Source organism: Sinohyriopsis cumingii, chromosome 18 (genome assembly GCF_028554795.1).
Source record: "Sinohyriopsis cumingii isolate HCF-2022 chromosome 18, ASM2855479v2, whole genome shotgun sequence".
Lineage (NCBI taxonomy): Eukaryota > Metazoa > Mollusca > Bivalvia > Unionida > Unionidae > Sinohyriopsis > Sinohyriopsis cumingii.
The window spans coordinates 42,766,936-42,791,356 of NC_142978.1; the positions used below are offsets into that span (position 1 = coordinate 42,766,936).

The 24,421-nt window shown below is 34.2% G+C and overlaps 1 protein-coding gene across 2 annotated transcripts in view; it reads right to left on the reverse strand.

Moving 5' to 3' along the window:
- The window catches only part of LOC149776496 (phosphatidylinositol 5-phosphate 4-kinase type-2 alpha-like), an 86,244-nt gene that overhangs the window by 51,216 nt on the left and 10,607 nt on the right, over window positions 1-24,421 (reverse strand). For both annotated transcript variants that reach the window (XR_016416050.1, XM_089940930.1), the window contains exon 2: window positions 20,722-20,819. Coding sequence is in view for 1 of the 2 variants with exons in the window: in XM_089940930.1 (XP_089797056.1) it covers window positions 20,722-20,819 (98 nt within the window). In the remaining variant the exon portion in view is untranslated. The remainder of the gene's footprint in view (window positions 1-20,721; window positions 20,820-24,421) is intronic.

Below are 24,421 nucleotides of genomic sequence, written 5' to 3' on the forward strand. Positions count from 1 at the left end.
TGAAGAAAAACACTGTACCAATGTATCTGATCTTGTCGTAATAAATGAAAAATCACTCATGGTTTATGTCACTCACTACTTCCCATTAAGCATCCACTCTATATCTATCAACAATAACAAACAATTATTGCAATTTATAATATTTAATAATGAATACATGCTAAAACTTCAAGCAATTCAATAACATTTGTAAACATTTGATTTTAATATTCATGTGTCAAAGCAATGAAATCTGTAAACATTTGATTTTAATTTTCAAGCGTCAAAGCAAATGAAATAATCCCTCTTTATACTTTAGGACTGAAAATAAAGCAATCACACGTTGAAAGAATTAAAGAACTTGACTTGCATCACTTGAAATAATAAATAGATGTACCAGTATTTCAAAATTTATATATATGTATGTGTGTGTGTGTATATATATATATATATATATATATATATATATATATATATATATATATATATATATATATATATATATATATATATATGTGTGCATATAACACAATACAAAGAAAAGAATCTCCTTTAAGGATTAAGAGAATAAGTTGTCTTATTTAAAATGAAACAAATCATAAATAAATATAAATTCTAAGGGGTGTGCAACAGAGGAACCATTTAAGATTGGTGCACATTTTTGGGCAAGGACGCACAACAACCAGCATCGCTGTATACTAATTTAGAGCTGAAACGATTCATTGACATATCGATGAATCAATATTTTTGCTGAAATGATACACATATTGATACAAGAGACAGAAAATCAATATAAAATGCTACTTACCATATGCATGTTATTTTAGTCTTCAGCAGTTATGAATAATTATTAGTAGCCTTGTTATTCTGTAAAATCATAATCCATCAGAAGCATTTGCAGTCATAGGCACTCATGTTTATTAGTAAAAACGAAGAAGACTATTTGAGAATACCCATTCACCATCTAGAAGTTAACACAAAGTAACATGGTTCGTAATCTGGCCCCCTTCCTTCTATGCTATTTATTGTAACCCAGAATTATGTTCAGCATTCCTTCCAAACATGTTCCACATGTATAATGAAGTATTTTACTCATCGTTTAACAATCACTTTCACGTAAAGTTTCTACTTTGAATTTTATGTAGACTCCTTTGGTCGATTTAAGCTACTGGTTTGCTGCACTGTGAAATATGTTACGTTGACTGCTCATTTATGGTTATTGTTTGTTCCGCTCCAGGTTAAACAATAACCACCATTTAGAAATCAATGTGGTTTATACTCTGTGTGACAAACAGGAAATACTGGCAAAGCAACAGAGTCTTCATCTGAAGGTCAAAAGATATATCAAGTACTCACACAGAGATTCAACCATTATGCGAATGGTGCACAATTTTTATGAATTCACACACTTGGAGAACAGTGTAACATGTGAACTGCAAATTTGTTGAAAGTCACACATATGGAAATGTGCTCGGCAAAGTATACAATTTTTATTTAACCATTCAAGTCGCAACAACTGTTTTTCGGATAGCAACTATTCCACATCTGGATTCTTCAAGCACGACTTGAATGGTTGTGAAACTATATTTGATTAGAACAATGTGCCCAGAAATAAGCATATAATCTGCAGGTCAAAATTTCCAGGTCCTATCTACCGTTTTCTACGATAAAACGAGATATATATCAGAGTTTCAGTTATAAATACTGATCATGATTTTCTTCAAATTCAAAAAATAGTTATCAATTTTTTGGCATTAAAAAAAAATGGTATCCATGCCTGACCTCACGTTATAAGCAGGTTCGCAAGTTATCAGGGCGTGAATTATTGAGGGAGTGGTGTAAGGTAAAAAAATGAAATTAATAAGCAAAGATATTTTTTCCCCCTCTGCATAAGCATTGATGGGCTAAATACCCATATACAGCATTATGGAATAAATAAAAAATTTGACATAGTAGTCAGTAAACTACTGATTTAACAAAGAACTTATGACCATTTCTTCTTCCCCCTCCTTTTTCCTTTGATAAGCAGGGAGGTCTACTTAAGATAAAATCATGTCATCTCTCCTTAAATTGTACAAGGGGAACAAATATGGAATTTTTCTTTTTTATATAGAGATATTTAACCAGTGAATAAAGGTGCTGATGAAATAAATGAAATTAGCATAGAATGAGCTATGGGGCAGATTTCAAATGCTCAAGTTGATCACCTTGTGTAAGTAAAAAGAAATGCAGAATAGGACAGGGTGTAGTCAATAGATTTCCTTCTTCACTAATGAACAGAGGTCCCCATGGCTGCAGCAGTCTTTTGAATATGCAGGAAATACATGTGATAGATTTTGTTGGTATTCAACCTTATTCACATGCCCGAATTTGTTCTAGATGAGATTTTCTTTGCTTGAGGAAATTGCTTTATTTCTTCTGTTTTAAAGATTGCAACAAGTTTTTTTAAAAACAAAGGGAGTTAAATGAAGCCACCATTAAATGGCCTAAAACATTAGATAAAACTCAATGCAACCAACAGGTTGTCTGTTTGACAGTGTTGTTGTTATCTTTTCATCAATGAGAACTGCATATAAATATATGATAACTATATGTTTATCTGTAGTCTGCATATAAATATATGATACCTATATGTCTATCTGTAGTCTGCATATAAATATATGATACCTATATGTCTATCTGTAGTCTGCATATAAATATATGATACCTATATGTCTATCTGTAGTCTGCATATAAATATATGATACCTATATGTCTATCTGTAGTCTGCATATAAGTATATTATACCTGTATATCTATCTGTAGTCTGCATATAAATATATGATAACTATATGTCTATCTGTAGTCTGCATATAAATATATTATACCTATATATCTATCTGTAGTCTGCATATAAATATATTATACCTATATGTCTATCTGTAGTCTGCATACTGGAAATAGGACCAGAATGTCAATATACATGAAAGTGCACCATCTACCTTCCAAAGATGGAAAGACCATCAAGTTCGTATGTGTATCACCATGCATCGTATCACAGGCGGCACAGGTGTATCATTTCGCCACTAATACTAATACAAGTATATATTTAGTCACAAAATTTATGATACTATTTAGAAACTCAGTTATACATGTATTCTGTCCTAAAGAATTCAAAATTAGATGGAATTAATAGAATATAATACAATTTGAAGTAGTTATTTAGTGATCTGGAAAAATCAGAGAGTGCTGCTACAAAAAGCAGAAGAGAAGGACTATCTGGGGCAAAGGTGATGGGAGCATCATTTCATTTCTATGTACACTGTAGTTAGAGCACTGACTATCAAACATGACAAAGATTAAAAGTATTGTCCAAAAATAGTGGTAACTGCTGTATACAATTTTAATTATAGAAAATGTCTTCATAAGTGATGAAAGAGTCTAAGTTCAATTTCTGAATCACACAATACTCAGAACTTCTGAAGAGAATAAAAGAAAAATTTCTTTTATTTGACTTTATTTTGTTGATCAAGGAGAAAATTAAAACATTCATTATACGATTAATGTGTCATATTATGTGTTGCTTATTGGGAGTCTGCTCTCTTTCATTCTCAAGCACTCCAAACTGGATTGTTTGAAATTACTTTTATGTATTATATTATGTTAATATACAAGTAACAACCCTACAAATTTTCTATTAAGCAAAATCAGGAAAGTGGGACCTCACGTTATTTGTATCTTCATGTACTGTGATCACTTTGCTGCATGAATAGGTTATTAAACGAACCAGTATAAATATTATGTTCCCCATATACCTTATATAAAAATACAACATTTTTAGCTAAGTGGTAATTGAATTCTTTCGGTGAACTTTCTATCTCAAGCAAGGTTGTCTTATTTTCAAAATCAGATCAATGGTTGGTCACTCTCCAAGCCATCTCATTATCTAAGCGGATTCCAAAGTGAAATGGATTCTTGGCAGAAGTAATTAAAAAATGCTAACGATTATGATTTTAGAAGATCTTTTATAAATTGTTTTAATAGAAACCAGAATGAGCATGAAGTCAATATTGATTTGCAATCTAAATGTGATGACTTAAATAATGGGCTTGTTTTTACATATGCTCTGCCTGATTCATTGAGTGATTCTAGACTACTTAGCACCAACTTGTGAAATTCAATCAATTATCAGTGATAATGATCTAAACGTAAGTGACATTAAATAAGGATTGATAAGTAATGGAAATGCATTTCCCTAAGTCAAATGTTTTTTGTTGCTCAATAACCACGCACTACCAATTAGATGAAGTTGCCATGCAACAAATAGTTTTTCCTTGTGTCCCAAAATAGACAAATATTCAAGCATTTCATTTGCATGTTTATCATACTGCTTGGAATGAAAATTAGCAAATATGTTTCTGAAATTTCTAAATCCATATTTTTAAGAAATCAATGCTCATATGTTCTTGCTGAAATGGTTGATATAACTGAAGCTGTAAACACATACTGCAAACACATGACAGTATTTATAGTGCATAACCATAGCCCCATTCCAAATTTCAAAGTGCTGTATCTTCCCCTATTTTGATGAAACCTTGATAAAACATGTAATTAACTCAAATGATTCAAAAGATGGCATATTCAAATAACCAATATATTATCAAACAATTTTCAACTGTATTATTAACATTTTCAAATGCCAGTAACTTCATGATGCAAGTGTGAAATATTGAGCACTTGTTTACCAATGGCAGACATTAGCAGCTAGATCAAATAGGAAAATGCAGATTGAACCATGCAGTTGCTTCAATCCTTGGATTAAACTAATGGCTTATTGCAGATTTACTTTCTATATTCATTTTTGTCATTCATATAAAAAAATATTAGTTTTGGTCCAACTGGGAATTTTAATCATGTTGGGCAAAGAAGGCATCATTGTGCAGTAAAGGGAATGGCATCGAAAAGCATCATTGTACAACAAAGGTTTCAAGTTCAAAAATAAAATTTCATGTACAGTTTCTACCTTTTTTTAAAAGACATCTTTGAGTATGGATAGTCCCTACTTATCCAAGAAAATATCCAACGTAATACATAGATCATGACACACTGCATTACATACTGTCAATGTTACAAGCTGAATAGATGTATTAATGTGAAAGCAATTGCCATTTTGATTCAATCATTAATCTTTTTACAATAAAAAAGTCTTTTCACTGCATGTTTTTGATGGAATTTTTTTTACTTTTCCACTAAGCAAATGGATGGCAAGGGAACATTGCTCAGACAAAGTATGTTTTATCTTAACTGCTGAAAAAACAATCTGCAAAAGCAGTGACACTTGTGTAACAATAATAATCCATTCTGCATACTGAATGTCCAGGTGGCACCATGTTTGTTTATTAAGAAGTTTTGCATACTTAAGCATACTTATGCAAAAGATTAAGATTTTGCATACTGAATGTCCAGGTGGCACCATGTTTATTTATTAAGAAGTTTTGCATACTTAAACATACTTATGCAAAAGATTAAGATTTTGCATACTGAATGTCCAGGTGGCACCATGTTTATTTATTAAGAAGTTTTGCATACTTAAGCATACTTATGCAAAAGATTAAGATTTTGCATACTGAATGTCCAGGTGGCACCATGTTTATTTATTAAGAATTCTTCTTGTGAAAACTCAACAATGATATGACTTTCTGCCTACAAGTAGCACCATAAGATTTAAAACATAGCTGATGTAGAAGCCATGTTGAAGATCAGATCAATACAATTTTTAGTTAAAACCATCCAGACATTATAAGTCTTCCAGTGAAACTCCAGTTTTGTATCACTTTCCTTTTAAGATATCAAAAACAAGATTTTTAAGATGGTATTTGTGGTGAACAAACTGGATGTCAGATCAGCAGTCTTTTCATTTAAGACCAAGTAGACAAGTTTTTTTAATGAAAACCACATGCTGATATGGCCATTTATTTGGGTGAAGTAGCCATGACAGATTTTTGACAATGGCCACCGTTGTGGCCATATTGGCTGTCCCAATAGCACCATTTTCATTTTTAGGACAAATCTGATATCTAAAAAATGTTCTGGTTATAACCCCATGTCAATATGACCTTCTAAAAATGTTCTGGTTATAACCCCATGTCAATATGACCTTCTAAAAATGTTCTGGTTATAACCCCATGTCACTATGACCTTCTAAAATGTTCTGGTTATAACCCCATGTCACTATGACCTTCTGTTCAGGATTAGTAGCAATAACAAGATTTGCAAGATGGCTGCTGTGGCAGGTACAGTGGACATCAGATGGACACCAATTTCATTTTGGACCAACTGGACATTGTACGGTGACTTCCTGTGTAAATCCCATGCTGATATGTCTGTCCATTCAAGAGTAGTAGTGATTACAGGATTTTCAAGAGGGCTGCTGTGGTGACCATACTGAATGTACGAGTAGCAACATATTCATTTAAGACCAACACACCAGCGTTTTTTTTTTTTTTTTTTGTGGCAACCCAGCTGAGGTTTGTGGCATTAATCCTGTCACCCATTAAATGTTAAAAAAGCCACTTGGGTAGGAAATGTCTTGTTATTAAAGCTGATCTTGACAATTCATTTACATCAGCATAGCAACCCAGTGCTGGGTTGTGACCCATGGATTGAAAACCAATGAAATAGTCCTTGGGATAAATGTCTGTTAAATTTTATGGAAATCCTCCAAATAGTTTAGATGTAGTAGCAATAATAAACTAGTGTGGACAGATGGACATTGGCTGGTGGACAAAAAGAACAGGCCATTCCACAGATATCGTAAGTCTGTTTATCAATAACCCTATTTTTATTTGACTACATACTCTGGAAAGTAGCAGTAAGAAGTTAAAAAAAGCACACAATTCACTAAAAAAACCAATGGGTCATACCTTAAATACATAGGGCCTTATGAAGTGGTGAGCTAAAAACTCACATTTAGTTGTCTTATTGTGTAGTTTCTTGTTGGTTCAATTTTGTACAATGTATCCTTTTTTTCTTTTTTTCTGTGAGTTGTGCATATTAATAATGTTTTCAACATTTAACTTTCTGCCTTAAAAGAGTAGGAGCAATTTATGCAACAAGTGTGTGTGTGTGTGGTTTCGATTTTTAACATGGCTTTAACACTGTTTGTCATATTATGATGTCTGCAGTGTGGCAGTTTATAGTGATATCAAGCCAGTCATGCAGCATTACATCCCAACCAGTCACATACTAACACAAGGCCAACCAGTCATAACACTAACCTCTTAAAGCTGAGTGCCAAGTGAGGCAGCTGCTAGTACAGCTTTTTTAAGTCCTTGGTATGACTTGGCTGGGGCTCAAACCTGTGACCTACTGCATCCGAGGCAGATGCTCTAACCACTTAGGAGATCTGATGTATATACCATATGTGCTCACTTATAAGTCCAATTGCAAAATGCACAGACCAAGATCTGCTGTCACATAATGTGCCAGCAGATCTGGGTCTGTGCAGTTTGTTAAGAGTGGTCAGTAGAACAAACATGATTGACCCTGATCTGCAGACTCATTATACTATGGCAGATCTGGATCTTTGTCAATTGCAGTTTGACTCATCTTATAAGCCAGTATATAAGGTATGCTGCAAGATACCATTTGTACTTACTCAAACCTTTGATTCATCTGCAAACTTCATAGACACAGATCTGCCATCTATGTTGTTAGGAGTAATCAACAGAACAAACAACATAGACCCAGATCATCTGGCTAGCTATGCAGTTGTTATCAACTAAACTGAACTTGTACAATACATGGAGATGGTCATTTTCACTGTCAAATTGACGCATTTACATAGTACAGTTCAGGGTATAAGATAATAACCAAAATATGTGAGAAGTTCACAAACTTAGCTTAAATTAAACACAAAAAAATCTACCAATCTGATTGGATAATTCTGACTGGCTGAAAATTAGGTCTGACACAACTCAGGCCAATCAAATATTTAAAGTCTCAACTTGACAACATGGTGGTGAAATAAAGGTATCAGCTAGGTCATATTCATGTAATCTGTGCTGAGATTGCTTTTCCTGTGGAACAAAGTACAAGTAGTTTCAAGTAAATGAACAGCATACATTTTCTTGTACTTATAGATATATATATAACATTTTATATCAACCTGGTAACAATATATATCCTGCTGACTAACAAGATGCATTTACTAGAACAGGAACCTGAAGTAAACAAGTGCTATCATATACTGATTTAATACATACATTAAAACTAATTAACACTGGTAGGCTTGCAAATATGATGCATATTCGGTTTGTTTTTTACATGAATTTGTAGAGACTGGAATGAATCCTGCAACAGTGTCCTATTAAATAGTGTATCATTTTGAATTAATATCAAATCATTATACAGAACAGCCAATACTGTATACTTTGCATGTGTTTGAAAGAAAAAAAACATGCAATTGTTACAACTCTATGGTCATAAACTAAGTAATAGAAAGAAGCAAAACCAACAAGTTTTGCAAAACTTAACAAATACTTCACTTATCAAAGTTATAAAATGAAAATGTAAGAGGAATTTACAGTATTATGAACTGAATCCAAAATAATCCTAAAATGTCCAAAAGAATCAAATGTTCTAAATGAATTTCTGATTCTTGAATATACCGGTCTGCCAACAGTCCTGATGTATGAAAATGGCATTGTCCAGAACTCCATTGAATAATTCACAAAAATCACAGAATAGAATTTTAGTACAACAAGCACTTTGTAGTTCCAATAAATAATATTAACAAATCTTTCCTCCCAAATAATATCTAAACACAACATTAAATTCATCTGCAGACTGATGTTACTACAAGAACACAAGAAATAAGAATGACTAAATTGTCCAGCTCCATTTACTTTTAAAACAGCATACAAGGGGAAAACACATTTTGCTACTAATCGCTACGAGACACTCTGCAAACATTCCACACTGTAAAAGAACTCATCTGATCCAACCAGCCAATAAGCATTTACGGTTTTACCCCAAAGTTGTCAATGGGTTTTATTATTAATATTATTAATGTTCATAAACAACTTTATCAGTCAACAACTATTTAGAAATTCTAAGCAATCTATACTCCTAATATCTTAAAATAGAATTGTATACCTTTTGGCAAAAAATTTAATCTCTAATATCTTGACTGCAGATGATCATCACAATTTACAGTCATGAAAAAATTACGCAATATAGTTACAGTCATCTCTGTCTGTGCATGTTAGAGTCTCAGGCTCAGCCAATGTGGGTATGTGAGAAAGCCTGCCAGTAACTTATCATGGGTCGGTGGTTCTTCCCATGGTTATCCAGGGTTCTTCCTCCACCATTTATACTGGCCGCCATGTATAGCCTATATTTGTGATTAAAAATGGCATTAAACCATATAACAACAAAAACAACAACAACAGATACAGTCATATACCAAGAGTTACAAAAAGATATACATAACGCTATAATATATATTTGTACGCTACAGGCAACAAAATCAAAGGCACAGGATTATAAGCATGTGTAACATTTCCTTTTCAAAATATTAATGAAAATTAAATAGTTATGCAGGCATAAGAATCCAAACTCAAATTTTTGTTGCAAATGAATATGTCCATAAGAGAGAATTTTAAATTTCAGTAAAAATCATGATTTTCCACATCAGCAAAAGTCCAGCAGTTTATTTTTATACAACATATATACATTTAAAATGACTGGAAAAGATTGAAGATTAAAGTAACTTCTATCGGTTAAATATCATGTTGTATTGATTCAGCATCTGTTGCAGCAATACATGTATCAATATGATTGATGCATTGATATACCATTGATTAATTTCATCCTTAGAAGCAATTACGATCAGAATATAGTTCATTACCAAAGCATTAATTTATTAAAACTTTCACAATGTTACTTATATGTACTTTCGGTTTGTTCTTTCTTTCATTCTTTTTCCTTAATGACTGTTATTCATCACATATTTCCTGGGTCTACATGAGAGGGAGGGAGAGAGAATGTGATTATGACCTCTCATGTATTGCATGGCAAGAAAACTACTCGTGATCACTACTCTGTTTAAGATAATACACTGTATGGAGGATTTAATGTTAAGGTAATAAGTGTTAAATTTTATCCTATGGATGGTGCTTTCACTCCCCAATCATAAAATATTATCTCCATGAATATTTTTTATGTTACATGCATTCAGTTTTACTTGGAAAAGGTAACACAGTAAAACAATGAATGTACCCATTAAGAACAGATTTTTGCCAGATACCAGTAATATAAATTGAAAATTGATCTGAAATGGCTGTCTCATGCACAGGATCTAATGTTTGTGAGTAGAAAAGAAGAAAGAAAAAATGGACACCCACCCACCTTCTACAAATTAACATGTGGTGACATGGTTTGAATATGCCCCCCCCATGCTACTTATTTTATCCCATCAGTATGTTCAGCCACTGATATTCTTATATCAATGTTAAAGAAGACATTCCAAATTTGTTCACCATGGATTCTTGAAGTGCTTCACCAATAATAACTACTGTCGGTGGTTCTTTCCGGGGGGGGGTCTGGGTTCTTCCTCCACCATTTACACTTGCTGCCATGTATAGCCTATTTTGTGCTGAAAAAAGGTGTTAAATCCTACAAAAAACAACAACAACATAACGTTTCTCTGTTGCTTTGTATCTTGTCTACATGAATCAAATCTAAATGCTAGACTTCAAGTGTGCCCACCAGTGAAATATGTTAAATGAAATTCTGATTGGTGGTTATATTTCCAGTCCATGGTAAACAGTAATCCCCAATCAGAACTGGCTGTAGCTTAATCACAGCATTAAACCAGAAGTACTGGCATCCACAGTCAACCCATGATACTACAAAGAAAATGAGAAACTTAGCACAAATGGTTATTAAATGATCTGGACCTCAAGGTGCATGGGGGGACAAGTTTGGAATATTTCCCTTTACACTGATATAAGTACAGTAAAAACTGTTATGAGTGACCTCTGCTATACGCAACCACCTGTCACTTCCAACCACAATCATATATCTTTATTGCTACATAATTTTTTGTTCTGATGAATGCATACCATATTTTAGAAAGAACTATTAATAAAGAATATATGTATAGTGATTGTGGTTATTTTACTTTAAATTCTTCTGAAACTGGAACTTGGTCATTTTGTATAAACCTGTTATGAGAGACCACCTGTCTTGAGAGGGCATTTTTTTGTAATCAGTGACTAAACATGCAGACACAGAATCAGCAAAGGGTCAGATTTCAAACTTAATGAGTTTCTTATTGTGTTAATTTCTTCATTTTATATGGAAAAAGAGTGGGCATTGGCAACAGTTTTAGGTTTCACAAACAGAAATGATTACCTGTGACCAAGGTAGTTATTTTACATGTGGAGGAAGTACACTGTGATAGATCTGGTTGTTTATCATCTACACTACCACACTGGGACTTATTCTAAATATGATGTTCCTTGCACAAAGACATTGCACTACCACACTGGGACTTATTCTATATATGATGTTTACACTACCACACTGGGACTTATTCTAAATATGATGTTCCTTGCACAAAGACATTGCACTACCACACTGGGACTTATTCTATATACGATGTTTACACTACCACACTGGGACTTATTCTAAATATGATGTTCCTTGCACAAAGACATTGCACTACCACACTGGGACTTATTCTATATACGATGTTTACACTACCACACTGGGACTTATTCTAAATATGATGTTCCTTGCACAAAGACATTGCACTACCACACTGGGACTTATTCTATATACGATGTTCCTTGCACAAAGAAATTGCATTATTTCTTCTGTTTTGAAGATACAACTGTCATGTCTACCAAACATAGGTGAGGACATGAAATTTATAAGATGTTTTTAAATCATTTATTCAGTTGAAAACAAAGGGCGTTTTAACCAAAATGAGTTCTGTATCCAATCAAGTGGACAGCCTTAACTGGCCGAAAAAGGTTGAATCTGTTTGGAAGCATTTTTTAAAATCATATTAAGGATAAGAAAGGCATAAGAATCTGTGTCTGTATTCTGCATACTTGAAATATCAACACATATAAAACAGCACAACCCTACCACTAAGAGGCCTTTGAAAGATATAAGAGCAATAAGTTGACACGTTTATCGATAAAGTATTACATGTATATTATTGGCAGTGTAATGTAAATCATATCAATACATGGCACAGGTATATCAGTTCACTCGTAAAAGCTAGTGGAATGGATGGCGGAGGGAGTCCATTTACCTGCTGCATGTCTTCTGCAGTCTGTAATCTACATTCTGAGGCAATGTACTCATATTACATCCAAAGCCACAAATGTCAAGCTCTGCTCATGTGATGACGTTTTTCATAAATTTGAAACTACTATTTCATTAAATCTAATTTCCATCAGGAAAAACAGTGCCCAAATATTAGAAGACAAAACTTAGAATGACTTTTTACCAAAAGGGAGCGTGTCAGGGAAGAATCTCAGCAATGACTGGTACAAAATATGGTTACATAATGACATCTTTGCAGGCCAATAAGGAGGGGGATTAAAGAAATTATTGGAAAAAAGGGACAGTATGACAATTTAGCATGTTTATTTATATTTATGCAAAACAGCATAACTAGTCTTGACAGAGCACCCCTTCTGCCAAAAATACATGGTCTCACAAGATAGCTGGTCTCTCATGCCAGGTCATAATATTATTTAATCAATAAATTAGTACAATGAGAATCTAGTCTTTCAAGACAGGTGGTCTGTCACAGCAGTAATCTTTCAAGACAGGTTTAACTGTACTAATGCTGGAAATCATATATGTGCTGGAAACATTCTGATCTTTCATGGCTCCAAAGTCCGGTCTTGAGAATGGGAATATTGTTTGCCTCTCAAGAGAAAGGTTCAAAACGACATGCCTAAGTGTGGGAATAAGTTTGTGACTGTACATTTCACTTCAGGTAGCATCTATACAGACAACCAAAATGCAATGGTACATAGTGATGGCAGATTTTACCGTATATACTTGCTTATATGTTGTGTCAAACTGCAAATAACAAAGATCCAGATCAGCATAATGCATCTGTAGATCTGGGACAAAGTTGTTTCTAGTACTGATTGCTCCTAGTAAACTGCACAGACCCAGATCTGCTGGCACATTATGTGATGGTAGATCTGGGTTTGTGTAGTTGCAGCTGGTCTCATCTTATAAATGAGAATATACAGTATAAAATTTCTGCTTACAAAAAGCATATTTGAGAACATAAAAAGCAGTTTTCTTTCACGAATTTTATATCAGATATGCATCAATGGAACAACTGAAATACATCATTTCATACAGCAAAACTGCCATTAATGATTGAAAATACTTGAATATATTTTGTAACAATTTTTTTGCATACATATACCTGTGTACGCTGAATATGAACTGTACTGCAATAAATATAAAAAATGCCATGAACAAGTATTGATTATGACCACTAAAATAAGTACAATTAAAGGTGAGAAATTCAAATCCTTCATTTAACTTCATGGTCTGGTATTAGCAATAAATGAACATTGAATAAATGGGAAATGTGTGTGATGGCTTGCATTCAATTCTGATAGAGCAGTCACTTGCAAGGCAACCAGTCTATCTGAGAACCAAAACAGAATTAATTCTCTTTTCAACCAATATCAGCCATACAAATCAACATGTTAGAAATAGTGTTTTAGACTGTGTCTATAATTGATTTTTTTGACAGGCTGCTAGAGAAAAAAGAATTGCATATAATTAAATCTCTGGCAAAAGAGGGGCCTAATAAGCATAGGTTGTTAAGAAAAAAACAACAAATAAGAAACAATGAATTATGTACCATGCTATGTGTGTCACTTCTTCACTCCACACATCCAATTAGACCTGTCAATAATCAACAAGTGCTTATGGAATACCCTCTGCAAGAGGAATAAATAGGGGTCACATTTATGACAGTACTGACTAGACTAAGGGATCAGCAATCTGCAATAAAAACAGGGATAACCCAGTGAAGTACTGATCAGAGAAAGTCCACCTTTTTACAAGATATGATGACTAGTCATGATCTGGCAACTTTTATACAGATATCTCAGAGGGTACAGAAGATGTCAAATAGTCCATCACATAAAGGTGTGCTTGATGAATGAGCCAACTCCAGAATACCCCCACTCATACACACAGACATGCTTTGGTTGGTTGGTGGGGGTATAAATATTTACAAATGTCAAGCTAGCACTAAAAGGAGGTTAATGTGACCAATTTGTATAATGGGTGAAAAATTTTCTTGAAATCAACTAACTTAGGTAAAGAAGGTCAGTGTGATAAACTTTTGCCAACAATGAATAGTCTTGGGCGAAAGTACCAATCAAATTTCATTACTGTACAAAACACAGCTTCATATAAAAGGAACAAAATTACAAAAACTTAAATGCTGATGCCAATGCCAGTGACACTTTACACTAGTAGAAAGAATGTTTATGCATCAATACACTTCAGTCTTTTGCCTGTTTGTTGACCAGAATTAAATGGCAATTTAAACACACTGGTGGCTTAGCATGGAGAGTACACGGGAGCTAAATCCCATTACCTTCTTGAAATTTGCATTATTGCTTTATAATTTATTTCACTTCATGTTTCTTGACTGTTGAACTAGTAACTACAGCACTCCCTCACTATAAGTCCCTTCATTATAATATGTGTCTAGTCATGGATTTTATTTTATTATGTAAATATTACATTTTATGTATAATGTATGGTTCCAATGGACAGCATTTTTAGGGAGTAGAGTGCAATGTAGTTTCCCATTAATAAATACCCCAATTCTGTGTTGTTCATCAACATAATACGTACAGGGATACAACCTTGTTGGAAAGCATCTCAGTATAATGGTCATTTGTATAGCATCCCTGAACCATGTTTTGAAGAGGGATTACTAAACTTTTGTGCCAGATTTATCACCTGTGTGACAGAGAAATCTGTTTTTTAGCAAACCTTGATTTTCCTATCTCTGTCTTGTCATCTCAGAACTTTTGTCTCAGTCATGGTGTCCACAAACTGTTTTACAGAGCTCTGACATGCATGCAATAACATCTCTGGCCACACAGAACGAAACTCTCTTAAGCACTACAGCAAAGCATGCAAAAACCAGAAATATGTCAAACCGGATTCTTCTAACTTTGTTGAACACTCACAACCTGCTCCAGTTGAATCAAATATAATAATGTGATTACAAATGAAAACTCCTGCATTTACCAATCAGAGTGGTTCATTCATCAATTCAGAAGCTATTCCACAAAAAGATTTCCATGTAGCTCATCATTACACAAGTCCTAGCAACACTTGCCATAATTCCAGGATAGAAAATATAAATTTCAAAGAAATTCATGAACCAGAAATGTCCTGATGTCGGTACACACTTCATTATAACAGTACTCAGTAGGCATACTGTACTGCACAGTACTGTACCATTACCTACCATAGAACATTTTCCAAATTAGAATCCATATAAATGATATTATTTATTGTCCATTTCATATTTTCACCTGACATCCATCAATTAAATGTGATAATACAGTAATAATACCACATGATTTTCAGTAATCTAAAAAGACCCCCCTCCCCCAACACACCTCAATATGTCTGTGACATGTAGTATGTATGAATGGTAAATAGTACTGATTATACTTAGCTCATGGGAATCTATCCTTGTGACAGTTTATAAGCTAACAGTCACAGAGGTAATTAAAGGCCAAGTGGTTGGGTATAATAGGAAAATGCAGGAAAAGAGGATGGGTATAAGTGACCACCAGTTCACATATTACTAACTAGTTGATAACAGCCAGTGTTATATGTTTAGTCCTTGAAAACTGCTATGGGGGAACCCACTGTGCACACTTGCATACATAAAGTTCATACGGTGGAAAAACCCAATTTTTTTTCAAGGTAAAGGTAAATCAAAGTGATGCTTCACATGTTTAGAAGAACAAAAGTTACTACACATAAATGCCTTCAATGAAAAGTCTAAACCAGCTGCATAAAAGATCATTGGCAAGTCTGTGAACAGTGGCAACGTTTATTCAAGTAGGATTTTACTCTATATATAAAATACAAACTAGTTGTCTGAATAATGATCATGTGTAATTCATTTTTGAAGGTGACTGAGGAAGCAATAAACTCACATCAAAACAAGCGAAAACCAGCAAATATAAATTTCATAACTTCCAAATGATGGAGTTTTACTTTGTGAGGCATAGCAGCAAGAGGGGAACATTTACTGCAAACAGATGAATGTGAGTTCTTCTGGAGTGCACAATTTCGATCAAAATAGGTGCAATATCTGTATGCAACATTCAACATGCTGAAATGAGCATTCAGATTATATTTCTTTATTATTATATGTTATTTTAATCTTATTAAAATATTAACTATTAATTGACCCATGCTTTTCATGATTTCACCCATGAAGTAGATTGACTGAAAGACAATACTAAGCACATGCTTGTGTTTACAAGGTTGATTTGTACTGATAAAGCATTAGCACACATAATGGACATTACTACTGCATTACCTGTGAAATCCCAATTAAATTAAAATATAACAGGTCTCCTCCTCACCCATTTGCCCAATGAAAGTCAGTCCCAAATGTGATATTCATTTTCTGTATAGACGAGCATGTCTTGTTATCTGTCTTAATGCATCAGATTAGAAATGCCCATTCTATTTCCTTCATCCAAACCTAGTATATCCAGTGGCTCCAGAGATGTAGTTAAAATGAGAATGAAAGAACTATATTTGTATTTGTAATTGCTTCTGGGCATCATTAAATATACTATTCATCTATATTGTCATTAACTGCATATTGCATGGATATTGACTATGTGGGTTTAATATATATGGGCGAGTATCCATCTGGTGAAAGGAAATAAAGTAAATATATTGTGTCAGTACATATATATATATATATATGCTACAATGTATAGGTATGGATGTGTGTTTACATGTGCATTTATATCTAAATAAGTTCCTTTGTGTGAGGGCCTTGAGGTAGATTAGTTCTACAGCTAACTGTGTTAACCTCTTTAAATAAAGTGATTATTATTAGTAGTAGTATTAGATACAGTATTGACATTATCGGACAAATAATACCCCCAAATATGTGTTGATACGGATGCCATCTGGTCAATAAAATGTGCAATTCTGCAGCATGTAAATATTTTCCTAACATACCCATGAACAGTTTAGACATTGACCCATATTTGGTAACAGCCTTATCTAGCATAAATTCAACCCAGCGACAGAACATAGGGCTGTGCTATATTCAAAGTGGAATTTATAAGTCATGAAATGTAGGATCTGATTTGGATATATTCTGTACATATCACTAAAAGGGCCCTCCAAATAAAAGTAGTTCAAGAGATGTGAAAAATACTGATACATGTCTAAAATGCGCAGATATGTTGTGGACAGACATGTCAGGAAATGACTCCATTTATGAACAGGTGCTATCAGACCTACACATAGTCTAACTGCATGAACACAGATTCAGAAGACTGATTTACTGGACTAGTTCTGACAACGCTAATGTTATGATCATCAAGAACAACACAGTTCAAACCAGGACTCACCTGGAGAATCCTGTAGGGAAGTTTGAACAACAGTTTGTATATTTACCTGAAGTAATCAAACAACTGATGACAACATACATTGTCCTGACTTCCACTCCCAAAAAGTGAAAACACATAAAGTACATTGCAGCAGCAATATGCCAAAAACAAATTAACAACTGTTTATTGATGAAAGTTCCATTTTGAAAAGATGCTTTAAAAAAATATGGCCAATAAATTCTTAACTCTTAATTCTGAATAGAATTCAATCCTAAATATCTATGTAAAAAGTTTCGTAATTGACTTAGAACATTGGAAACAAATGCAAAAACAAGCTGGCCAGTATCAGCATTTCTGGCACATGATCAATGCATTGCAAAATATCTTAACCAAGGACTAACAAAATGCTGATGTTGCCAGCACAAAAGTAACTACAGTAGAACCTGTCTTGAAAGACCACCTCTTTTGCCAAAAAAGTATGGTCTCTCAAGACTGGTGGTCTCACACAGCAGTGGTCTTTCAACACAGGTTTTACTGAACCATGTCCCTCTTCCAAATAACAGGGATTCAACAATGAAGTGACAGCAGGAGTAAATTTGTATAGTAGCAACTGATCATTCCCAACTGATTCCTCATCTCAATTAGTCAAGATAACATACAGCACAGGTAATCGTAAAGATGTAACAGAACATCATTTTAAACAAATGTACAGCTTGAGGGAAGATATGTACATCATGTTGATAACTAAATATTTGTTTGTACATTAACTAAATTAATCAACATAACTTTTAATTGCTCTCCAAACGTAAGTACACATTATTCAACCTTGTTTATGACTTGTTAACCACAATTATGCACACAGGAATGGGGCCATAGTTTCATGTAAGTCAATGTTAGTCTTACTCCCTGTTGAGCTACTACAATGATTAAGTTGGCCCCAAGCTCAATAAATACTCCATGGCATTGTAAAGCTACAGGATTCACACACAGTAATGACTTCTTGCTGATGTCAGTTTGTCAGCATTATAGATGTTTTAGAGCTGTGGTGCAATTAGTGCAAACGGTTTTTGGTCAAAACTGAAAGCTGACATGATTGTGTTACATTTAAATTTGTGTTGTAATGAAGTTTACTGTAACAGTACTCCTGTGTTTCCTGAAGCAGAGCCGGGAAATGGGAAATGAGTGCTTTTGCCTTTACTTAATTGCACAGAAATGTGTGATAACTTCATCAGTCATGATTTTTGCACGAATCCTCCAACAAAGTTCAAGGTGGAGTCTTGAACCTGGAGGGATGATTGAGGCAGATCCATACATCCACACAACTGTCTTAGAATTCTGATCAACCCCCATGGGGCGTGGTTGGAGAGAAGGGGTGTGATTTCTGTATGTGCATGTGGTGTCATCTGGTTATAACCCGTATACTGTAGTGATCTTTTCTCCCTGTAAACTACATTAAATATTTACAAGGCATGATTACAGGTAAGGGACAAAATAGGAACTGTGGATTTGCAATACAAACTGAAATGAATCTACAGCAGTCCCCCTCTAATACGGCCATTCCTTCTGCACCAGTAAAGTGGCCTTATAAGACAGGTGGCCTTTTCAGAGGGGATCCCATTTTTTGGTGAGAAGTATATGTAATGTGCGTAGTTAGAAAGCTAGATACTTCAAAGTACTTAATATCTTCATTTATCTTCATTTAAAAGTAACATTAAATACTAAAAGGTTCTTCTTGTTATAATAATCGACTTAACTGAATATACATTAACAGTTCTTATTCTTGGCATAAGCATGATATGCGAGCAGGTAATGTTGTCATGCACATAGCAAAACCATTCAAAAACATCATTTTAATCTTGGTACATACATAATTCTCTTTCCATTTGCTCCATTTTCCCACTGCTGCTGAATAACCTCCTTTTCAGTTATGACACTGTTTATTCGAGCCTTTTCAACATAAAATTGTTTTATTTGAGTCTTTTCAACATAAAATTGTTTTATTTCAGCCTTTTCAACATAAAATTGTTTTATTTGAGTCTTTTCAACATAAAATTGTTTTATTTGTGCCTTTTCAACATAAACTTGTTTTTATTTGAGTCTTTTCTACATAAAATGTTCAGCAAGCCCCCCCCCATACTTCACCAAATTTCGTCGAGTAGAATAACCAACTTTCTTCTAAAATAATACGTCTCCGTTTATATGATGACATGTTAATGTTTGGTAATGATTTATTCGGATGTTGCTAACTTTATATTTAATTATGCAGACAAAACATTTGTTGAGTGGACAAAATGCCTTCCCCATAAAGAAAGCGATAAATGTGTTGTCGCACGATTTTTCATTGTGTCTGGTACCCTTTTTTCTTCAAGGTCAAGATTAATTTCTCTGTGTGTTGATGCACAAAATCTATTTTCTTCGTCTTGCTCCCCCAGGGTCAGATTTACAAAAAGTAGGATTAACAGACATTTACAGACCTTTTAACCAGGATCTAGCCAATGTGGGTACATGAGAAACATTGCCAGTAGATTCTTGTGGGTCGGTGGTTCTTCCCGGGTTCTTCCTCCACCATTAATACTGTCCATCATACATAGCCTATCATGTGCTGAAAAATGGCATTAAACCCCACAACAACTTTTTAACCAAATTTTTGTATGCTGTCATTGTAGACAGACAAAGAGTTCCAGCCACAAATTTACTATCTGGAGGATTTTTTTGTTGCTATGGGGTTTAACACCATTTTTCAGCACACGATAGGTTATTCATGGCGGCCAGTATTAATGGTGGAGGAAGAACCCGGGAAAACTATGAGGAGGAGAGAAATTAAGAGTACTTCTAATGATGATAATATTTGCAGTTCAAGACCAATGGTTACAGTAAAAGGGGCAGAGGGGAACGCAGTGGGAGCAGATGGATCGGCTGTTTGTGGGGTGGGGCATCCCTCTTTTTCTTTCTAGATGGAACAGTGTTACATATAACTGATTCTGGTTTCTGACCCATGTATTATGACCTAGGGATGGTGGTGGTGGTGGTGGTGCAGATGTGAGACAAAATAAGAAAAGTCCAATAATGAATTAAAACTCACTTGTTAAAGAGATGGTTGTCAATGCGAACCTTGGTGTAGGCTTTGAAGTCATCAGGCATTAGCATCACTGGTATGTTGACATGTCCAAGCTCATTCACCTGTTAATAAAACAAAAGGTAAAAGATGTTATATATACAACATCAAAAGGAAATGACAAAAAATGAAACATACTTTTTAGCAGACACTTCTGTGCAAAGGATGCATGCATATAATTATAGGTTACTGCATTTGTATGGGACAATATGAACAAGTTTTTTTTCAGAATAACACTGCACAACCTTTGGAAATGAAGTATTATTCAGAGAAAACGAGTTCATATTTTCCCAATACAAATGCAGCAACCTTTTTTTATATACTCGTTTCATATTCTACCCAAAGCTTAATTATAAAAAAATACACACTTCAAGAAACAAAGTAATGCTGTATTCAAAAATATATACATTACCATAGATTCATCAATACAAAATATCAATATTAATCTGCACATAGCACCACCCAATCACTTTTGAACTGTCTCAAAAAGAATTGTTGTTTTGGCCTTCTTAAAATTGAATTTTAGAGTCTTTTTGTGAATGAATGTACGTATCAACAGCTTTTCCATTTGGTCTGGAATTTATGGATTTTGTTTTTATGTTGCTCCAACTCAGTTCTGCTTTTCTGATTATGATGAACTAGAAGAAAGTGATTTTAGTTGGAAATGTACTCAAAATTCCAGTACTTTTTCAGTGTGTATTGGGTTTTACAGGACATGTCATTCAGAACAGCAGAAGTAACTAAGAAAGTACATTCTGAGGAAATTCAAGATGCATAAATATAAGCATATTAATTACTATTCTTACTACCAGCTAAAGAACACGTTATGCCCTGTCACTTACATCATGCTGTTGAAGTGACCCCATCTATGACCACCAGTACCATACTATATGTCTTCTATTGCTAGCCTAACACTGTATGAAAAGTTATACATGGAAAATTGAAAAGCAGCTGTTGTGTGCAGTCCACTTAGCCAGTGGAAATAATAGTTTTTGGTGATCATGGCTTACTGTATCTTCACTAGCCAAGGTTCCTATATGTAGATAGGGTTAACATATCGGAACCTTGGCTAGCAAAGATGGGCTTATTGGCTCTGAGGCTCTTACTTACCAACCAAAACCTTCAGTTGCATTTTTTTCTCAAATCTAGCATTTTGACAGACTTGTAAAATGGTACATATGTGATAGATATGTGATAGCCCTTGGCCTCAATATGCTTTTCTATGCTGTATTTATATAGACCCTAGAGAGCACTGGTCATAGTCTGAACCATTCTACTTGTGAAAAGATATGAATATTCTCCATAAATAACTGTTTCAATGACAGACAAAAATAAGCATATAATAAAGTACATTTTTGAAACTGATTCTTCACTGTACTTACATATTTCACCTGAATATAAAGGACACCTGTCCATAAATAATTGTTGTGGTCCTTGTGTGTCCTTTATATACAGGTTCCAATGTACTAGCACTACTTTCTACCTAACGAGTAAAAATAAATATATTAAGGACGATCACTTATGAAATTTTGGAGAATTTACATGTAAGTTTTCGACAAATCTATTTTTACAAAGCAAATGGTCCAAAGAACCCAAACTGTAAAAAATGTTATACACTGAAATGTGTTTTTCTATACTATCCTTACCTGAATATCTTTCACCAACCAATGGGCATAACACAGAAAAGCATGGAGAAAGAGTACCTGTCACTAATTAACCATTAGAAAAAAACAATAAGTATGTTAAAATTCATCAAATTTGCATCAGTTGACAAGTATATATTCCACTTATCAAATACAGTAAAATGTGCCTTATAAAGAACAACATCTCAAAAAGAATAGTATCTCACATGGGATATTTCTTTCTTCTTTCTGACCCTTATAAAGAGGACATTTCATCTTAAGGACAAACACCGATGGTCCCATGTCTCCTTTATATACTGGTTTCACTGTCCAGTGTTGCACCCTGAGCAACCCCAGGGATTACTCTTCCACTCCAGACTGCTGGTGACCCCTAAACTGAACAAATCCACACAGCCCGATTATTATAGGAGGTAATGTCCTACAGTTTGCTCTGCCAAAATGAATATCATAAATCAATGAAGATTTAGCATACTTTAGCTGATAGTACCATTTCTTTTTCTGATTTTATCAGAATTAAAAACACTACAAGAATGTTCTTTATCATTATTAAGTATGAGACAGGTTGCAAACACATTTCTTGGTTTTAATGTTGTCAATGTCTATAGAGTGCAGTGAAAATATATTTCCGATATTCCACTATAGTGAGTTATCAAAATTAGTTCTCTTGGAAAATCTAGTAATTCACAGCCTAGCATAAATAAAACTTGTTATTATTCGTGCATTCATTCTGGATAAGTTTGCAAAACCATTCTGAAGAAGGCATATTTTGCCAGTAAAGCAATGTGTAATTGTAACATCTGATCAATACTAAACTGTTATAATTTCTTGGCAAACCTCACTTACCAGGGAATTACTTCATCACTTTAGTCATAAGAGGTTCGACTGAAATACTGTACCATATGTCCCATTTTGTAAACCCCAAAAAATCGCAGATACCGACATGCCAACTTTCCCTAATTTAATCGGGAGTCTCTCGTTGTGTGTAGAAAACCCAACAGCCCTGATCAGGAGCAAAATTCTTCCAATTTAAAAAACACCATAAAAACGTTTTATGAGTTGTTCTGAGTCGACAGGCAGTAACATGACATACATTGTACAGACAAATCAAATACTTAAAACAAAAATGCAAAAAACAAAAAATTCTGATAATTCTCTTCAACAAGTTGTAATGAAAGAAAAATATGTGTACATTAATTCTGCATGGACAATGCCATGTAGGCAAACAACGAAAAACCAAAAAGGTGACCAATATGCATTTTGTGTAGTTTGCATTTCCGACTTCCGAATATTTCACAAAGGGGAAAAACTATTTTAAAAAGCATTGCAAGAATTCGACTCATATAACTAATGACAAAATGGCAGAGTCAATGCAAAAACTCCCCCCCTTACACACTCAGACTCCAACTTTAAATGACTAACAGTCCCACTTTAATTACATAAAAGCTGGCATGTCTGCATATGGTCATCAGCATGGTGATCTACTACACATACTTGCCTATACATGGAGTTCAAATGAAATCAACACAGACCCTGATCTACCATTGCATAATCAGCTATTCGTTCCACTGATTATTCCTAACAAACCACGAAGACTTATATATAAGCATGTATGGTACATCAAACCAATGAAAAATGTTTGCAGGAACTAAGGTTGCCTTCCATAAATGCAGTGACCACTTTTGTTACTACAGCAGCAGGTACGAATGAATCATCTTTCCTTGAAATAGTTCCAACTGGGTAGACATGCCCTGCCTGTGGTTAATTTAAGGTCTGATGGAAATGGTCCAATGGCATTCTAATTTTTAAAAAAGTGGTCTAATAAAACCCTGCTAACAGCATAGCTCGTGGAGCAGGGTGTTGCCAGCCGTGTTATATCATTATAGATGTCAAAATAATTGTGTCCAATACAAAAAGAATCACGACAGTAGTGAATACCCAAATAAATTGTAAAATACACACAATACACATGCAGTCTCGTACTTTTAGGCAACAAAATATACCATATGGTGATTTTTCTGAGTGAC